The sequence below is a fragment of the Syngnathus typhle genome, linkage group LG10, assembly GCF_033458585.1.
Source record: "Syngnathus typhle isolate RoL2023-S1 ecotype Sweden linkage group LG10, RoL_Styp_1.0, whole genome shotgun sequence".
Taxonomy (NCBI): Eukaryota; Metazoa; Chordata; class Actinopteri; order Syngnathiformes; family Syngnathidae; genus Syngnathus; species Syngnathus typhle.
In genome coordinates this window covers 99294-115575 of record NC_083747.1, presented here as the reverse complement: position 1 = coordinate 115575, position 16282 = coordinate 99294, and the positions used below count along the sequence as shown (strand labels likewise).

Below are 16282 nucleotides of genomic sequence, written 5' to 3'. Positions count from 1 at the left end.
TCTATATATCAACCTATTTTAGATCTAAAAATCAACCTATTTTAGACGTCTATTTCTGGTCTATAAATCAACCTATTTTAGATCTATAAATAAACCTATTTTAAACGTCTACTTTAGGTCTATAAATCAACCTAAGGGTCTATAAATCAACCTAATTTAGGCGTCTATTTTAGGTCTATATATCAACCTATTTTAGATCTAAAAATCAACCTATTTTAGACGTCTATTTCTGGTCTATAAATCAACCTATTTTAGATCTATTTTAAACGTCTACTTTAGGTCTATAAATCAACCTAAGGGTCTATAAATCAACCTAATTTAGGCGTCTATTTTACGTCTATATATCAACCTATTTTAGATCTAAAAATCAACCTATTTTAGACGTCTATTTCTGGTCTATTTTAGATCTATAAATAAACCTATTTTAAACGTCTACTTTAGGGTCTATAAATCAACCTAAGGGTCTATAAATCAACCTAATTTAGGCGTCTATTTTAGGTCTATATATCAACCTATTTTAGATCTAAAAATCATCCTATTTTAGACGTCTATTTCTGGTCTATAAATCAACCTATTTTAGATCTATAAATAAACCTATTTTAAACGTCTACGTTAGGTCTATAAATCAACCTAAGGGTCTATAAATCAACCTAATATAGGCGTCTATTTTAGGTCTATATATCAACCTATTTTAAATCTAAAAAATTAACCTATTTTAGACGTCTATTTCTGGTCTATAAATCAACCTATTTTAGATCTATAAATAAACCTATTTTAAACGTCTACTTTAGGTCTATAAATCAACCTAAGGGTCTATAAATCAACCTAATTTAGGCGTCTATTTAGGTCTATATATCAACCTAATTTAGATCTAAAAATCAACCTATTTTAGACGTCTATTTCTGGTTTATAAATCAACCTATTTTAGATCTATTTTAAACGTCTACTTTAGGTCTATAAATCAACCTAAGGGTCTATAAATCAACCTAATTTAGGCGTCTATTTTACGTCTATATATCAACCTATTTTAGATCTAAAAATCAACCTATTTTAGACGTCTATTTCTGGTCTATTTTAGATCTATAATTAAACCTATTTTAAACGTCTACTTTAGGTCTATAAATCAACCTAAGGGTCTATAAATCAACCTAATTTAGGCGTCTATTTTAGGTCTATATATCAACCTATTTTAGATCTAAAAATCAACCTATTTTAGACGTCTATTTCTGGTCTATTAATCAACCTATTTTAGATCTATAAATAAACCTATTTTAAACGTCTACGTTAGGTCTATAAATCAACCTAAGGGTCTATAAATCAACCTAATATAGGCGTCTATTTTAGGTCTATATATCAACCTATTTTAAATCTATAAAATCAACCTATTTTAGACGTCTATTTCTGGTCTATAAATCAACATATTTTAGATCTATAAATAAACCTATTTTAAACGTCTACTTTAGGTCTATAAATCAACCTAAGGGTCTATAAATCAACCTAATTTAGGTGTCCATTTTAGGTCTATATATCAACCTATTTTAGATCTAAAAATCAACCTATTTTAGACGTCTATTTCTGGTCTATTTTAGATCTATAATTAAACCTATTTTAAACGTCTACTTTAGGTCTATAAATCAACCTAATTTAGGCGTCTATTTTAGGTCTATATATCAACCTATTTTAGATCTAAAAATCAACCTATTTTAGACGTCTATTTCTGGTCTATAAATCAACCTATTTTAGGTCTATATATCAACCTATTTTAGATCTAAAAATCAACCTATTTTAGACGTCTATTTCTGGTCTATTTTAGATCTATAATTAAACCTAATTTAAACGTCTACTTTAGGTCTATAAATCAACCTAAGGGTGTATAAATCAACCTAATTTAGGCGTCTATTTTAGGTCTATATATCAACCCATTTTAGATCTAAAAATCAACCTATTTTAGACGTCTATTTCTGGTCTATTAATCAACCTATTTTAGATCTATAAATAAACCTATTTTAAACGTCTACGTTAGGTCTATAAATCAACCCAAGGGTCTATAAATCAACCTAATCTAGGGGTCTATTTTAGGTCTATATATCAACCTATTTTAGATCTAAAAAAATCAACCTATTTTAGACGTATATTTCTGGTCTATAAATCAACCTATTTTAGATCTATAAATAAACCTATTTTAAACGTCTACTTTAGGTCTATAAATCAACCTAAGGGTCTATAAATCAACCTAATTTAGGTGTCCATTTTAGGTCTATATATCAACCTATTTTAGATCTAAAAATCAACCTATTTTAGACGTCTATTTCTGGTTTAAAAATCAACCTATTTTAGACGTCTATTTTTGGTTTAAAAATCAACCTATTTTAGACGTCTATTTTTGGTTTTAAAATCAACCTTTTTTAGACGTCTATTTTTGGTTTAAAAATCAACCTTTTTCAGACGTCTATTTTTGGTTTAAAAATCAACCTATTTTAGACGTCTATTTTTGGTCTATAAATCAACCTATTTTAGATCTATTTTAAACGTCTACTTTAGGTCTAAATCAACCTAATTTAGGCGTCTATTTTAGGTCTATATATATACCTATTTTAGATCTAAAAATCAACCTATTTTAGACGTCTATTTCTGGTCTATAAATCGTCTATTTTAGGTCTATATATCAACCTATTTTAGATCTAAAAATAAACCTATTTTAAACGTCTACTTTAGGTCTATAAATCAACCTAAGGGTCTATAATTCAACCTAATTTAGGCGTCTATTTTAGGTCTATATATCAACCTATTTTAGATCTAAAAATCAACCTATTTTAGACGTCTATTTCTGGTCTATAAATCGTCTATTTTAGGTCTATATATCAACATATTTTAGATCTAAAAATAAACCTATTTTAAACGTCTACTTTAGGTCTATAAATCAACCTAAGGGTCTATAAATCAACCTAATTTAGGCGTCTATTTTAGGTCTATATATCAACCTATTTTAGATCTAAAAATCAACCTATTTTAGATGTCTATTTCTGGTCTATAAATCAACCTATTTTAGATCTATAAATAAACCTATTTTAAACGTCTACTTTAGGTCTATAAATCAACCTAAGGGTCTATAAATCAACCTAATTCAGGTGTCCATTTTATGTCTATATATCAACCTATTTTAGATCTAAAAATCAACCTATTTTAGACGTCTATTTCTGGTTTAAAAATCAACCTATTTTAGACGTCTATTTCTGGTTTAAAAATCAACCTATTTTAGACGTCTAGATTTGGTTTAAAAATCAACCTTTTTTAGACGTCTATTTTTGGTTTAAAAATCAACCTATTTTAGACGTCTATTTTTGGTTTAAAAATCAACCTATTTTAGACGTCTATTTTTGGTTTAAAAATCAACCTTTTTTAGACGTCTATTTTTGGTTTAAAAATCAACCTATTTTAGACGTCTATTTTTGGTTTAAAAATCACCCTATTTTAGACGTCTATTTTTGGTTTAAAAATCAACCTTTTTTAGACGTCTATTTTTGGTTTAAAAATCAACCTTGTTTAGTCAATTTTTGGTTTAAAAATCAACCTTTTTTAAACGTCTATTTTTGGTCTGAAAATCAACTTAATTTTATCTTTATCAGTGGTACAGGAATAACCAATTCACATGTACGGATCAATATGCTTGTTAAACGCAAACAACTTCTGTGCATTATTTATACAACTTACGGCTTGTTCAGACTTCAAAATTCCAAAATATGATCATATTTAATGTTTAATTATTTTAAACCTATTTTAAAAGTCTACTTTAGGTCTATAAATCAACCTAAGGGTCTGTAAATCAACCTAATTTAGGCGTCTATTTTAGGTCTATATATCAACCTATTTTAGATCTAAAAATCAACTTATTTTAGACGTCTATTTCTGGTCTATTAATCAACCTATTTTAGATCTATAAATAAACCTATTTTAAACGTCTACAACAGGTCTATAAATCAACCTAAGGGTCTATAAATCAACCTAATCTAGGCGTCTATTTTAGGTCTATATATCAACCTATTTTAGATCTAAAAAATCAACCTATTTTAGACGTCTATTTCTGGTCTATTTTAGATCTATAATTAAACCTATTTTAAACGTCTACTTTAGGTCTATAAATCAACCTAAGGGTCTATAAATCAACCTAATTTAGGCGTCTAATTTAGGTCTATATATCAACCTATTTTAGATCTAAAAATCAACCTATTTTAGACGTCTATTTCTGGTCTATAAATCAACCTATTTTAGATCTATTTTAAACGTCTACTTTAGGTCTATAAATCAACCTAAGGGTCTATAAATCAACCTAATTTAGGCGTCTATTTTAGGTCTATATATCAACCTATTGTAGATCTAAAAATCAACATATTTTAGACGTCTATTTCTGGTCTATAAATCAACCTATTTTAGATCTATTTTAAACGTCTACTTTAGGTCTATAAATCAACCTAAGGGTCTATAAATCAACCTAATTTAGGCGTCTATTTTAGGTCTATATATCAACCTATTTTAGATCTAAAAATCAACCTATTTTAGACGTCTATTTCTGGTCTATTTTAGATCTATAAATAAACCTATTTTAAACGTCTACTTTAGGTCTATAAATCAACCTAAGGGTCTATAAATCAACCTAATTTAGGCGTCTATTTTAGGTCTATATATCAACCTATTTTAGATCTAAAAATCAACCTATTTTAGACGTCTATTTCTGGTCTATAAATCGTCTATTTTAGGTCTATATATCAACCTATTTTAGATCTAAAAATCAACCTATTTTAAGCGTCTACTTTAGGTCTATAAATCAACCTAAGGGTCTATAAATCAACCTAATTTAGGCGTCTATTTTATGTCTTATATATCAACCTATTTTAGATCTAAAAATCAACCTATTTTAGACGTCTATTTCTGGTCTATAAATCGTAACGCGCTTCCAGCCAGTCTTTGCAGGCACGAGCAATGTTTCAAAGAAAATTTGATCAACATGCGACGGGCATTTTTTGCCAGATCGCTCCAAAATCGTTTGCAGTGTGCCCCCTACTCGTCCATCCGCAGAACAGGTATCGCTGTAGCCTAGCCCGGCTGTCTTTGGGCAAGGACTGGAAACCAAGTAGACAACGGGCCATTCCCACAGACTGACAATTTAGGCCGAGAGTCCTGAACGCCACACGCCATGTTGAAAATGCATGACCGGATTGGAGATGTGACAGTCGTTGCTTTGCTTTTAGGTTGTTTCTGCTCCTCCATGGAGTCTGGTGTGCGCATTTACAATGTGGAGCCTTTGATGGAGAAGGGCCACTTGGGTGAGCGTCTTGCTGCTCGGCGCTGGCCGGGCGCCTGCTAACGTGGCCCGCCGTCTGCTATGCAGATCACGAGCAGGTGGGCAGCGTGGCGTCGTGCTCCATGCTGCATCGCTCCAACCTGCTGGCCGTGGTCGGGGGCGGAGTCAGCCCCAAGTTCTCTGAGATATTCGGTGGGTGCCTTTTGAATTGGGCGAGCACGACCATGAAGCCAACCGGTGTGACTTTTCAGTGCTGATCTGGGATGCCGCGTGCGATTCCCGAGACGCCAAAGACAAGCTGGTCCTGGAGTTCACCTTCACCAAGCCGGTGCTGGCGGTCCGGATGCGACACGACAAGTGAGTGGCGGCGGCTCGCTAAACTGGCCGAGAGGAGCGCAAACGTTGAAAGCAAACAAATTGGCGGGCTGCCTCCTCCCAGGATCGTCATGGTGTTGAAGAACAGGATCTATGTGTACAGCTTTCCCGACAAGCCGCTCAAGCTCTTTGAGTTTGATACGCGCGACAACTCCAAAGGTGAGCGAGTGAGCCAGCGAGCGCTCGGCCAGTCAGTCGCGCGGCTTCCTTTTATTAGCGTCTGCTTTTCCACCAGGTCTGTGCGACTTGTGTCCGAGTCTGGACAAGCAGCTGCTGGTTTTCCCGGGACACAAATGTGGAAGTCTGCAGCTGGCGGTAAATTGCCCCTCACACTTCCAAGCGTACGTGGGAGAGCCTGCGTCGCCGTCATTAGTCCGCTCCCGCCCTCCAGGACCTGTCCAACAGCAAGCCCGGGACGTCGTCGGCGCCGTTCACCATCAACGCGCACCAGAGCGAGATCGCCTGCCTGGCGCTCAACCAGCCGGGAAGCGTGGCCGCCTCGGCCTCTCGCAAGGGGACGCTCATACGCCTCTTTGACACCAGCAGCCGCGACAAACTGGTGGAGCTGCGGCGAGGCACCGACCCCGCCACGCTCTACTGGTAAGCGTGCCCCCCCCTTATTATTATTATTTTTTTTAATTGTCGGTTTGCTCACCGCTGACCATGTCCCCTCCCCGCACCTGCACAGCCTCAACTTCAGTCACGACTCGTCCTTCTTGTGCGCATCCAGTGACAAAGGGACGGTCCACATCTTCGCCCTGAAAGACACCAAACTTAACCGCCGCTCCGCGTAAGGCCGCCGCCCCGCTCCCTCGCCCACTCCCTCTTCAACGTGCGTGTGCGCCTGCCAGGTTGGCGCGCGTGGGCAAGGTGGGCCCCGTCATCGGCCAGTACGTGGACAGCCAGTGGTCGCTGGCCAGCTTCACCGTGCCCGCCGAGTGCGCCTGCATCTGCGCCTTCGGGAAGAACACATCCAAGAACGTCAACTCCGTCATCGGTCCGAGGGAGGGGTCGTCGTTTGCTGCGCACCGGCCACATTTTGCCTCTAACATTTCCTTTGCTCTCTATGGCAGCCATCTGCGTGGACGGCACCTTCCACAAGTACGTCTTCACGCCCGACGGAAACTGCAACCGAGAAGCCTTTGACGTCTACTTGGACATTTGCAACGACGACGACTTTTGATCCAGGACGGAAGGAAACGGGGAAGGACCCAAGGAAGAAACGGCAGGACACTTCAAGTGAAGCCAGGTGTCACCTTTTGCGGTTCGGCAGGTCCGTCACACCCCTGCGATTTCATTTGTACTTTGACACAAACTGAACAAAGGAAGCAAACCAGAAAAAAAAAGAAAAAGGCAGGCGACTTCTGTTTTTATTCAAAGCAAAATGATACGTACATTTACACATGAAGCACACGTGAGATCAGGGGAAAAACATTTAAATAAGAACCAAAAATACCCTGCCCCAACGCAGACGAGCACAATGGTCAGAGCAAAACCAACGGAGCGCTGGCTTGGCTGCCTTGCGTCTACAGCAGCTCGTGGCGACATTTTGGGCAATAGCTGACGCCAGTAATCAAGCGCGCGATGAAATCAACTTAGGAAAAAAAAGGATAAACATGCTTAACGCTAAAAACTTTAAATCAAGAACGCAGCATCGGCTCGCTGAAGTTTTCCATGAAGGCGGGCCCTCGCGTGTCCATCGAAGGTGGACGACCAAGAACGCTGTGAGGATCCTGTCCGACGTCGGCGGGAAAGGCACGCATGGTCTCCAAGACCAGGCCGAGGTGCTCCAGGAAGGAGTTGACGGATACGCGAAGGACGCGAGCTTGCTCTGCACGCCACTTCCTGAAAAGGTCACAAGAGGTCACTGGCGGGTGGGCGTGCGGGCGACGGCAGCGGGGCCGGGCGAAGGCTCCTCACGCGCTGAGCACACTCCCGGCGAGCGTCAGCCGCTTGCGGACGCCTCCTCGCCGGGGCTCGCGGTCGGGACTCAGCGAGCGCAGAGCCACAGTGGCCTGGCGCGCCGACTGGAAGGGAACTTGCAGCGAGCTAGAAAAGGGGAGGGTCAAGGAAACGTGTGCGAGTGACTCGACGTCAGCGCTCAGGAAAGAAGCCATGCTCGCTCGCGGAGAATCAGGCCCAGAGACGTCGGAGACGCGATAACCTTATTGCTAGTTTGGCTGAAACTGCAAAGAGAACTCTCGACGCTTCAACATCACTGCAATCCAAGGATACAATTCCAATTGGCTCGCTTGCTCGCCGCTCTCGGGCGCCGCCATGTTATTTGTCTGCGGAAGCCTTCTTCGTCCGAGTAATCGGAGCACACTCGTTGCTCGCCCTCCCGCGCGGCCGCCCCCTAGCGGCAGAGCAGACAGCGCACAAAAGTCGACCATCGGGTTCGGAGGATATTTATTTCTTCTGCGCGGTTGAGTGACCGACCACAAATGTATGTACTATGAAGTTGTGTGAGCTTGTGGCGGACCTCGGTCCCAGGCCTATAGTTCGGGGTGGGTTGATATGTTTATCCTTTGCCAAATCATACACGCTTTGTATCTTTGATGAATTCTGACACAAGCTAAATGTTTCGCTCACAGTTCTTCGGTTTCTTCAACGCAAAGATTTGTGGCAGATTCTTTGCTCTTTTTTTTCTCTTTTTTCTGAGGAGGAGCTGTCAAAGTCACCTGTGCGCATGCACGTGTGAGTAGCTCATCCGAGGACGCGCCGACAGAACATTCTTCCAAATCCTCATTCCAGAAGCGTGCTGAAGTCACAACAAGGAGGTAAGGCAGGCGTTTGTTTCGTCCTCTTTAAAAAAAACTTTTTTTTTTTTACTTAGTCCTCTTTGAAAGTGAAACCCAACAACCAACACATGGTCAAAGGACTCTGTGAACGATAGAGGGAGGACAAAAGGAGACAATGACTCAGAGGGGGAAAACCATCTCAAGACCCCAAAAAGTTGCCAAGTATACATAGATGTTCGTAAGCCAAGGTTTCACTGTACTTGGGTTGGTCCAATTTAGAACCAAACTGGGCTGTTTTTAAGCCGGAATTGGTCAGGCTGAATGAAAACCAACAGACAGAGCATTGAAGCGTCTTTGGATCCTTGAAAAACACTATATGAATTGAATGCATTCTTATTATTTTTGCGCCTACACTAAGTTGTTTTATTCCGAGCCACACTTAAGCTCTCCTCATCAGCTCCTTTGTATGGAAACCGTGGATTGACCTGTGCAACCACGTCTGCGCGCGTCTGACTGCACACGAGTCTCTTCCTTGTAGGGCACGGGCACTAGGCTGATGGCGGCAACAAAGAGTCTCTTTCTTGTAGGGCACGAGCACTCGGCTGATGGCGGCAACAAAGAGAGGCGGCGGCATGCTGCGTGACCTGCAGGTGGCGTTGCAGCGGAAGATTGAGGAGCTGACGGAGCGAGACGCGCTGATTGAGGAGCTGGAGTCAGAACTGGATGCCAAAGATCTCCTGATTGGCCATTTGCGGGCCGAGCTGGACCGTCATCGTAGTTTGATGCCGGGCACCGACGATACTGCCGCTGCACAGACACCCGACGCAGGTGTGACAAAACGTTCTCCTGAGTCACTGAACTGTTGAAGTCCGCCCGGGCGGAGGTTATGTTTTTTTTTAACATTTTCTTCACCTTTTTTTGTTGCATCCAGCAGGTGGCGCTCCAGCAATGCCAGCACCGTCACTCGATGAGCCTCAGCGCACCAAGAGACAGGCCATATCGGCAGAACCCAGCGCTCTGGATCCTGCCCGACTCACCGACGTCACGCTCACCAGCTACTGCAAGAGCAAAGAGTGAGCTTATGTTATTTTTGTTCTGTGTTTTGCAGACTCTTTTCAATCGTTACATCTGCGGTTCGGACCATTCCTTTCCGCTGTGAAAAAAAAAAAGAGCCGTGAGGAGTGTGTGTTGCGCAGAGGCGACGCTTCCTACCTCAAGCCGAGGCTGCCTCTCTGTCGGGGTCGTGGGAGACCGAGAAGGCCGGCCCTGAGAAAGGTGCCTGCCCCATTGGAGCCAGGGTGTGTTTGCGTGCAGGTCCAGCGAGCTGATCCAGAGAGCGCTGATGGACAATGACTTCATGAAGCATCTGGAACATGGACAGGTGAGAAGACCCCAACCCCCCCCCCCCCCCCCCACCACACCTCCACCCTCACCCCCCACTTGCCGTCTGTTTTGCTCACGCTTTGACGTCCGCCCCGTTTCCAGATCCTCACCATCTTGGACTGCATGCGGCCCACCAGCCTGGACAAAGGCTGCTGCGTCATCCAGGAGGGCGACGACGGATCTAGCGTCTTTGTTCTGGAGGGTGGGTCACTGCAGCTTTTGCTTCCGAGTCACGGCTCCCGTTTTCCCTTTTGCGTCCGTCCACAGAGGGCATGGTGGAGGTGAGCAAAGAAGGCAAAAAGCTGTGCACCATCGGCCCCGGCAAAGTCTTTGGCGAGCTCGCCATCTTGTACAACTGCACGCGCACGGCTACAGTGACGGGTACACCACAGTGCACACGACAGCGCCCCCTGAAGCTAGGACCGGAGTCCAGGCGTCATCTTCCAGCGTGTGTGTGTGCGTGTGCGTGCGTGTGCGCGCATGCACATGTGCGTGTGTGCAGCTCTGACTGACATCAAGTTGGGGGCCATTGATCGCCAGGGCTTTCAGACCATTATGATGAGGACCGGCCTCATCAAGCATTCCCAGTACACGGACTTCCTGCGCAGGTAACCTTGACGTCGTGACATGGCAGCAGCCTGACGTCCAAATGACGTGGCGTCTCCCTGTCGCTAGCGTTCCGTCCTTCCAGGCCCTTCCAGAGGACGTTCTCAGCAAGCTGGCTGATGTTCTGGAGGAGGTGAGTCCAGACCCGCCTGCACGTGTCACTCTCTGGTCATCTGACCCCCCGTGTGTGTGTGTGTGTGTGTGTGTGTGTGTCTGCGCACATCAGACTCACTATAGCAATGGCGACTACATCATCCGGCAGGGCGCCACGGGAGACACCTTCTTCATTATTAGTGAAGGGCAGGTGAGCTTTTCTACTCGTTCCGTGCCTGCCCGTAAGGTGCGCTGCCAAAGTGGATTGGGCAAAGTCTGCTCACTTTTACTTTGCACGGCCTCACAAGGTATGACTTTTGGCTTCCTTCGTGCAAAATCTCACTTGTGAGCATGTGCAGGTGACGGTGTGGCAGCAGACCGCCCCCAGTGGTCAGCAGGTGCCGGTGAAGACGCTGTCCAAAGGCGACTGGTTTGGCGAGCAAGCGCTGAAAGGGTGAAAGCGCGCTACGCCGTTCACGTCGCCGTCGCCCGTGCCTTCCCGCCATCCATTTAACGTGCTGCCTTTCCTGTCTCGTAGGGAAGATGTGCGTACGGCCAGCGTGACAGCAGAGGGCGCCGTCACCTGTCTGGTGGTAGACAGAGAGTGAGCATTGGTGGTTTGGTTTGAAGCCGGGGTGGCCAGGGCTGGGAATCCGAGATGAACATTTCCCTCCAGCTGTCATTATTCCCCTCTTCCAGACAGCCAATGCAAAGGCTACAACCCCCCCCCCCCCCCCCCTCCCACGTTCCATCCTTTCACATCAGACAAGGCAAACATCGTGCATGGCTGAGTAGTCATTGTTTATCCCAGCAGCCACTGTCATGCCTTCACGGAAGCAAATGCGGCAGAAACTTGCAGAAACTTGCTCGACACAAAGCAAAATCAAAAGAATATTTAGAGTCCTAAAAAACAGAGTCTTTGGCGTCCTTGTGTGTTTTCCACATCATCTGAAGGAGTGAGGCCGCTCCTCAGTCGGGTTCATGCTGCCTCACGGCACTCTCCTTTGTTCCGCAGGTCCTTCAGGCAGCTGATCGGCGGCTTAGAGGAAGTGGACCGCCAGCAGGGAGACGACGAGCACGTCAAAGCCAAGTAAGTGGTGTACATCGCCGACGAACTCTCTATTGACGTCGAGGCAACGATGCACTAACGCACGTGCGCAGGTGCCCGGCTGAGGACGACTTCTTCTCCGGCGTGACGCTCGACGACCTTGCCGTGGTCTGCACCTTGGGCATGGGTGGCTTCAGCCGCGTGGAGCTGGTGGGTGGGTCCCCGCGCCGGCGGCCGTGGTGCCGACGCGTGGTGACGTGTGGCCGCGTCGCCTTCAGGTGCAGCTCAAGAGAGACGCCGGGCGCTCCTTCGCCCTCAAAGTGTTGAAGAAGCGCCACATTCTGGACACCAGGCAGCAGGAGCACATCCTGTCGGAACGCCGCATCATGATGGAAGTCAACAGCCCCTTCATCATCAGGTCACTGTTTAGTCCCTCCGTTCATGTCCAAAGCAGGCAAAGTACAAGTCCAGCTCGTGGGGTGCCAAGCGCAGGTTTGAGGTGCCCGCGTGCCAGCGGCCTCAAGCCCATTGTTTCTTTTCCCCTCATAAGTAGGGGTGTAAATCGCGGGTTTTGTCACGATACGATATATCGATACAAAGAACCACGATACGATATTTGCCGATATCTTAAAGCCTGCTGTGATTCATTCACAATACATCACGGTATAGTGCTCTACGATCGATATAGAACAATATCCTGATTTATAACAATTCATATCTTAAAGCCTGCTGTGATTCATTCACGATACATCACGATATAGTGCTCTACGATAAATATAGAACAATATCCTGATTTATAACAATTCATACGCAAAATCAACAAGGTACTGCAAACTCTTTATTTAGGAAATTACAAAGTGCTTCCAAATGAATGACTTGAAGCCCAAAGGGGAACGAATGTCCTTGTCTTCTTGGACACTAGCCATAGCACCAGCCCAGGAGCCGCGTAGTTGTCGGCTCCCCTTTCACGTGCCTGCTCTGCTCACAACACAACACGCCGCGCGCTGCTCCCGGAAAGAGGAAGCAAGCAACAATGAACTGGATTTCAAAATAAAGTCGCGTCTAATGTCTGAGGTCAAAAACGGGCGATATAGATCGATGTTTACGTTTAGCATCGATGCCAACAAATCGTAGAGCATTATATCGATGCATCGTCACACCCCTACTCATAAGTGGCCACCGCCAGCTGTTCTGAAGCACAGTAATGCGTCCCTGTCCGCAGGTTGTACCGCACCTTCCGGGACCCCAAATACTTGTATATGCTGCTAGAGGTTTGTCTTGGCGGAGAGCTGTGGACGCTCTTAAGAGACAGGTGGGTGTCGGGTCACAAAGATGGGCCCAAACGCCGACGTCGCAAGCGTGCTGTCCCTTTCTGTGCCACCAGGGGCTCCTTTGACGACGGGACCACAAGATTCTACACGACGTGCGTTATCGAGGCTCTGGCGGAGCTCCACTGTAAAGGGATCATCTACCGAGACCTCAAGCCGGAGAATATCATCCTTGACCACAGAGGCTACGCCAAGTTGGTGAGTCTTCAAGGCGCTCGTCAACAGCGGCGGCGTGACGCTAACGGAGGGCGCGGCGCGGGCGTGCGTGCGTGCGTCCGGCCGCTAGGTGGATTTTGGCTTCGCTAAGAAGGTGGGCTTGGGGAAGAAGACCTGGACCTTCTGCGGGACCCCTGAGTACGTGGCCCCCGAGATCATCCTCAACAAAGGTCACGACAGCTCGGCCGACTGCTGGTCCCTGGGGATCCTGGTCTTTGAGCTTCTCAGCGGAAGGTAGGTGGGTGGGCGGTCTTGTGCGCATTGGCGTGATCGTGCGGGCTTCGGCAGCGCGTTGATCCCTTCCCGGTCGGTCCCGCAGTCCGCCGTTTTCCGGCTCGGACCCCATGAAGACGTACAACATCATCTTGAGGGGGATCGACATGGTGGAATTCCCCAAAAAGATCACCAAGAGTGCCGCAAACCTCATCAAGAGACTCTGCAGGTTGTGGCCCAGCAAAGGCTACCAAGTATTTGCCCTTCTTAGTTAAGAGAGGTGGGGTCGCAAGAGGGCCAGTTTGCGCAGCGGCCCCAAATTGTGCGCTCACAGAAGGCACACTTAGGGCGCTCTTCTCGCCCGCCGCGCTCCGTTTGGATTGACGTCCAATTGCTCATCGGGGCGCCAGTTGGTGTCGACTGCGGCTCGTTCACAGTCGGCTCACGTCAGAGCTGTTTGGGCGAGAAGGGAGCAGACGTAGAGGAGATGATAGAATTCGAGTGCTGAATATGGCCGTCGTAAGCAAGCGCGTGTGTGTGTGTCAGGGACAACCCCTCGGAACGTCTCGGGAACCAGAAGAACGGCGTAAAGGACATTCAGAAGCACAAGTGAGTAACATAACGTGCAGGCCGGCGGTCGTCCGCGCCCTCATTGTCCCTCCTCTTCTTCCTGCAATCAGGTGGTTCGAGGGCTTCAACTGGGATGGCCTCCGCCAGGGAACCTTGGACTGTCCCTTTATGCCAAGGGTGAGTTGGCGCCCCTTTAGAGGCACCTCGGTTGCGTGGGCTGGAAGCGCTTTGCCGTCTGCAGGGCTCGCCACGGTAGCCCCAGCCAAGATTGCACGTGAGCTCCGAGAGGCAGTCAGCTCGAAGAATATGACGCGACAGCCAAATCTTTGATCCATCGGAGGGCTTTGTGCATTTTGCTGCTGCTTGCAGAAAAATAATGTCACGGTTGTTCAGTTAACCCAATCACAGCTGAGCAACTGTGACGTCGTCAAAGACGCGGCATGCCGAGCGTGACAAACCGCCCGCCGCTCAAGGTGTTTTGCTCTGCGGCGCTGTACGCTTTTGCCATCAGGTGGACGGCCCGTTGGACAACAGCAACTTTGATGACTTCCCCCTGGACACCGAGGGCCCTCCCCCTGATGACGAGTCAGGCTGGGACCTGGAGTTCTGAAACAGCTTGGCCAGGTCAGAGGCTCAATGGAGAACGCACAAGGTCCATAACTTCAAAGAAATGTTTAATATTTCAATGTTCATTTGTGTTAACAACCCACTCTTTCATTTCAACCGCGTGTATAGACATATGTTCTGTTACATCAACATACATTTTTTTTAAGCTGGTCTACTGATTGCTAACTACAGTGTTTTCCGTCGCTCAGGAGTACAAGTCGCAACAACAGCCATAAAATGCATAATAAAAAAGAAAAAAAACGTAAGTCGCATGTTTGGCGGAACTTAATTCGATAAAATCCAACATCAAGAACAGACACGAATAGGCAACAACAGCCTAAACGATACGCATACGGTATTGTAACGTTACATAAACACAAACGAGGAACTGACGTAAAATGAACAGTTATTCAAATAAATATAACATAAATAACACGTTGATCAAAACATCCGTGTCACTCCAAATCATTAAATGCATCGAAATCTTCGGCCTCCGCCGCTGTCGACTCAGGGAGTATATGTGGCGCTGACGTCGGACTCAGTATCAGTTGCAGCTATTCCACCCTCGCCTGGCTGGAGCTGAGGGATCAATTGGCCAAAGCCAAGCTGTGACGTCTTCATAACGTGACTTCCAACCGCAAGCAGAGGAGGTCTCTCACATTTGGATTCCGCTTCGGTGACTTAAGACTGTAAGACAGGAAATAGAACACAGGGTGCATTTATTAAATAATAACACACGGCTTTGGTAATTCCAGCGACACACACAAAATGCGGCCTGCAGCAATGTGCGGCCAATTTCCAAGATAAACAGTGACCCATGCGTATGTTTAGGAGACAAGGGAATTTAGCTACACAGTTACTAAATGATCATAGTGCCAAGTAGCAAACAAAGAGGCTGGACAAGGTGGTGAAAAAAGCCGGCTCTGTCCTGGGCTGCAGTCTGGACCGTGTGGAGGTGGTAGGGGAGAGGAGGAGGGTGGCTAAGCTGTCCTCCATCATGGACAACATCTCCCACCCCCTTCATGAGACTGTCAGAGCCCTGGAGAGCTCCATCAGTGACCGGCTTCGTCACCCACGATGACCCAGCGAGAGGCATCGCACGCAGGTCCTTCCTCCCTGCTGCCATCAGACTGGACAACCAGGCTTATCACTGTAGCTAACGGACAATAATTACGTGCAATAATCAAAAAGTCAAAAAAGTCAAAAGTCAGCTTTATTGTCAATCTCTTCACATGTCAAGACACACAAAGAATATTAACGTGCAATATCTGTCTACCTCATACTCTTTTTACCTGCTTTATTTTTTGCACATTTTTTTTTCTTCCTTTGCACTATTTTTCTATCTAATATTTATTTATATTGTGTATATACTGTCCATATTTTTTTAATTATATATATCTTTTACTTTTTAAAATCTTTTACCCCCTTCTCCACATGCGTGTGTGTGTGTATATGTTAAGTGTACTGCTGCTTACACAGGAGTTTCCCCATTGAGGGAATAATAAAGGATCATCTTATTTGACCAGCTCAGTGGCCTAGTGGTAGAGTGTCCGCCCTGAGACGGACGGAAGGTTGTGGGTTCAAACCCCGGCCGAGTCATACCAAAGACTATAAAAATGGGACCTATTGCCTCCCTGCTTGGCACTCAGCATTAAGGGTTGGAATTGGGGGGTTAGATCACCAAATGATTCCCGAGCACGGCACCGCTGCTGCTCACTGCTCCCCTCTCCCCCGGGGATGGATTAAGATCACACGGGGATGGGTTAAATGCAGAGGACAAATTTCACCACACCCAGATGTGTGT

The 16282-nt window shown here is 45.7% G+C and overlaps 3 protein-coding genes across 16 annotated transcripts in view; 2 read left to right on the top strand and 1 right to left on the bottom strand.

The window, feature by feature from the left end:
* LOC133161359 (WD repeat domain phosphoinositide-interacting protein 4-like) overlaps nucleotides 1-6922 on the top strand; it is a 73305-nt gene extending 66383 nt beyond the window's left edge. Inside the window, exons 2-10 of the mRNA XM_061289797.1 lie at nucleotides 5247-5321; nucleotides 5387-5491; nucleotides 5551-5656; nucleotides 5739-5833; nucleotides 5910-5989; nucleotides 6066-6274; nucleotides 6363-6464; nucleotides 6526-6671; nucleotides 6748-6922. Of these exons, the coding sequence (XP_061145781.1) occupies nucleotides 5247-5321; nucleotides 5387-5491; nucleotides 5551-5656; nucleotides 5739-5833; nucleotides 5910-5989; nucleotides 6066-6274; nucleotides 6363-6464; nucleotides 6526-6671; nucleotides 6748-6857 (1028 nt within the window). The 3' untranslated portion in view covers nucleotides 6858-6922. The remainder of the gene's footprint in view (nucleotides 1-5246; nucleotides 5322-5386; nucleotides 5492-5550; nucleotides 5657-5738; nucleotides 5834-5909; nucleotides 5990-6065; nucleotides 6275-6362; nucleotides 6465-6525; nucleotides 6672-6747) is intronic.
* Nucleotides 6923-7026: 104 nt separating this feature from the next.
* LOC133161358 (EKC/KEOPS complex subunit LAGE3-like) lies at nucleotides 7027-8032 on the bottom strand. Of its 2 annotated transcripts, XM_061289795.1 has the most exons (3): nucleotides 7910-8032; nucleotides 7595-7723; nucleotides 7027-7519 (listed from the first exon to the last, which is right to left on the bottom strand). In XM_061289795.1, exons 1-3 carry the CDS (start codon nucleotides 7951-7953, stop codon nucleotides 7315-7317), a joined length of 378 nt encoding a protein of 125 aa, XP_061145779.1. In that variant the 5' UTR covers nucleotides 7954-8032; the 3' UTR covers nucleotides 7027-7314. The 2 variants fall into 2 exon arrangements, with proteins under 2 accessions (XP_061145779.1, XP_061145780.1); XM_061289796.1 differs by lacking the exon at nucleotides 7910-8032 and having other exon boundaries at nucleotides 7595-7791.
* A 304-nt stretch (nucleotides 8033-8336) lies between these two features.
* LOC133161353 (cGMP-dependent protein kinase 1-like) lies at nucleotides 8337-16000 on the top strand. 13 transcript variants are annotated; one of them, XR_009716075.1, is made up of 23 exons: nucleotides 8337-8454; nucleotides 9003-9243; nucleotides 9347-9488; nucleotides 9730-9796; nucleotides 9901-10000; nucleotides 10066-10179; nucleotides 10301-10406; nucleotides 10474-10537; nucleotides 10631-10708; nucleotides 10857-10951; nucleotides 11036-11101; nucleotides 11513-11587; nucleotides 11659-11755; nucleotides 11824-11963; nucleotides 12768-12857; nucleotides 12930-13071; nucleotides 13160-13323; nucleotides 13409-13531; nucleotides 13849-13911; nucleotides 13983-14049; nucleotides 14384-14524; nucleotides 14990-15167; nucleotides 15234-15483. XR_009716075.1 is itself a non-coding variant. In XM_061289782.1 (22 exons), exons 2-21 carry the CDS (start codon nucleotides 9021-9023, stop codon nucleotides 14480-14482), a joined length of 2115 nt encoding a protein of 704 aa, XP_061145766.1. In that variant the 5' UTR covers nucleotides 8337-8454; nucleotides 9003-9020; the 3' UTR covers nucleotides 14483-14496; nucleotides 15418-16000. The 13 variants fall into 13 exon arrangements, 12 of the variants coding, with proteins under 12 accessions (XP_061145766.1, XP_061145763.1, XP_061145765.1 ...); XM_061289782.1 differs by lacking the exon at nucleotides 14990-15167 and having other exon boundaries at nucleotides 14384-14496; nucleotides 15418-16000; XM_061289779.1 differs by lacking the exon at nucleotides 14990-15167 and having other exon boundaries at nucleotides 15418-16000.
* Nucleotides 16001-16282: the final 282 nt, after the last annotated feature.

What these genes read in the sequence shown, in the direction of transcription:
- LOC133161358 (XM_061289796.1), bottom strand. Translation starts at nt 7,791, where the DNA reads ATGGCTTCTTTCCTGAGCGCTGACGTCGAGTCACTCGCACACGTTTCC. An exon ending in GCCGGGAGTGTGCTCAGCGC is followed by an intron (nt 7,520 to 7,594) that starts GTGAGGAGCCTT and finishes TGACCTTTTCAG; the next exon opens with GAAGTGGCGTGCAGAGCAAG.
- LOC133161353 (XM_061289782.1), top strand. Translation starts at nt 9,021, where the DNA reads ATGGCGGCAACAAAGAGAGGCGGCGGCATGCTGCGTGACCTGCAGGTG. An exon ending in TAGCGTCTTTGTTCTGGAGG is followed by an intron (nt 10,001 to 10,065) that starts GTGGGTCACTGC and finishes GTCCGTCCACAG; the next exon opens with AGGGCATGGTGGAGGTGAGC. An exon ending in ACTGTCCCTTTATGCCAAGG is followed by an intron (nt 14,050 to 14,383) that starts GTGAGTTGGCGC and finishes TTTTGCCATCAG; the next exon opens with GTGGACGGCCCGTTGGACAA.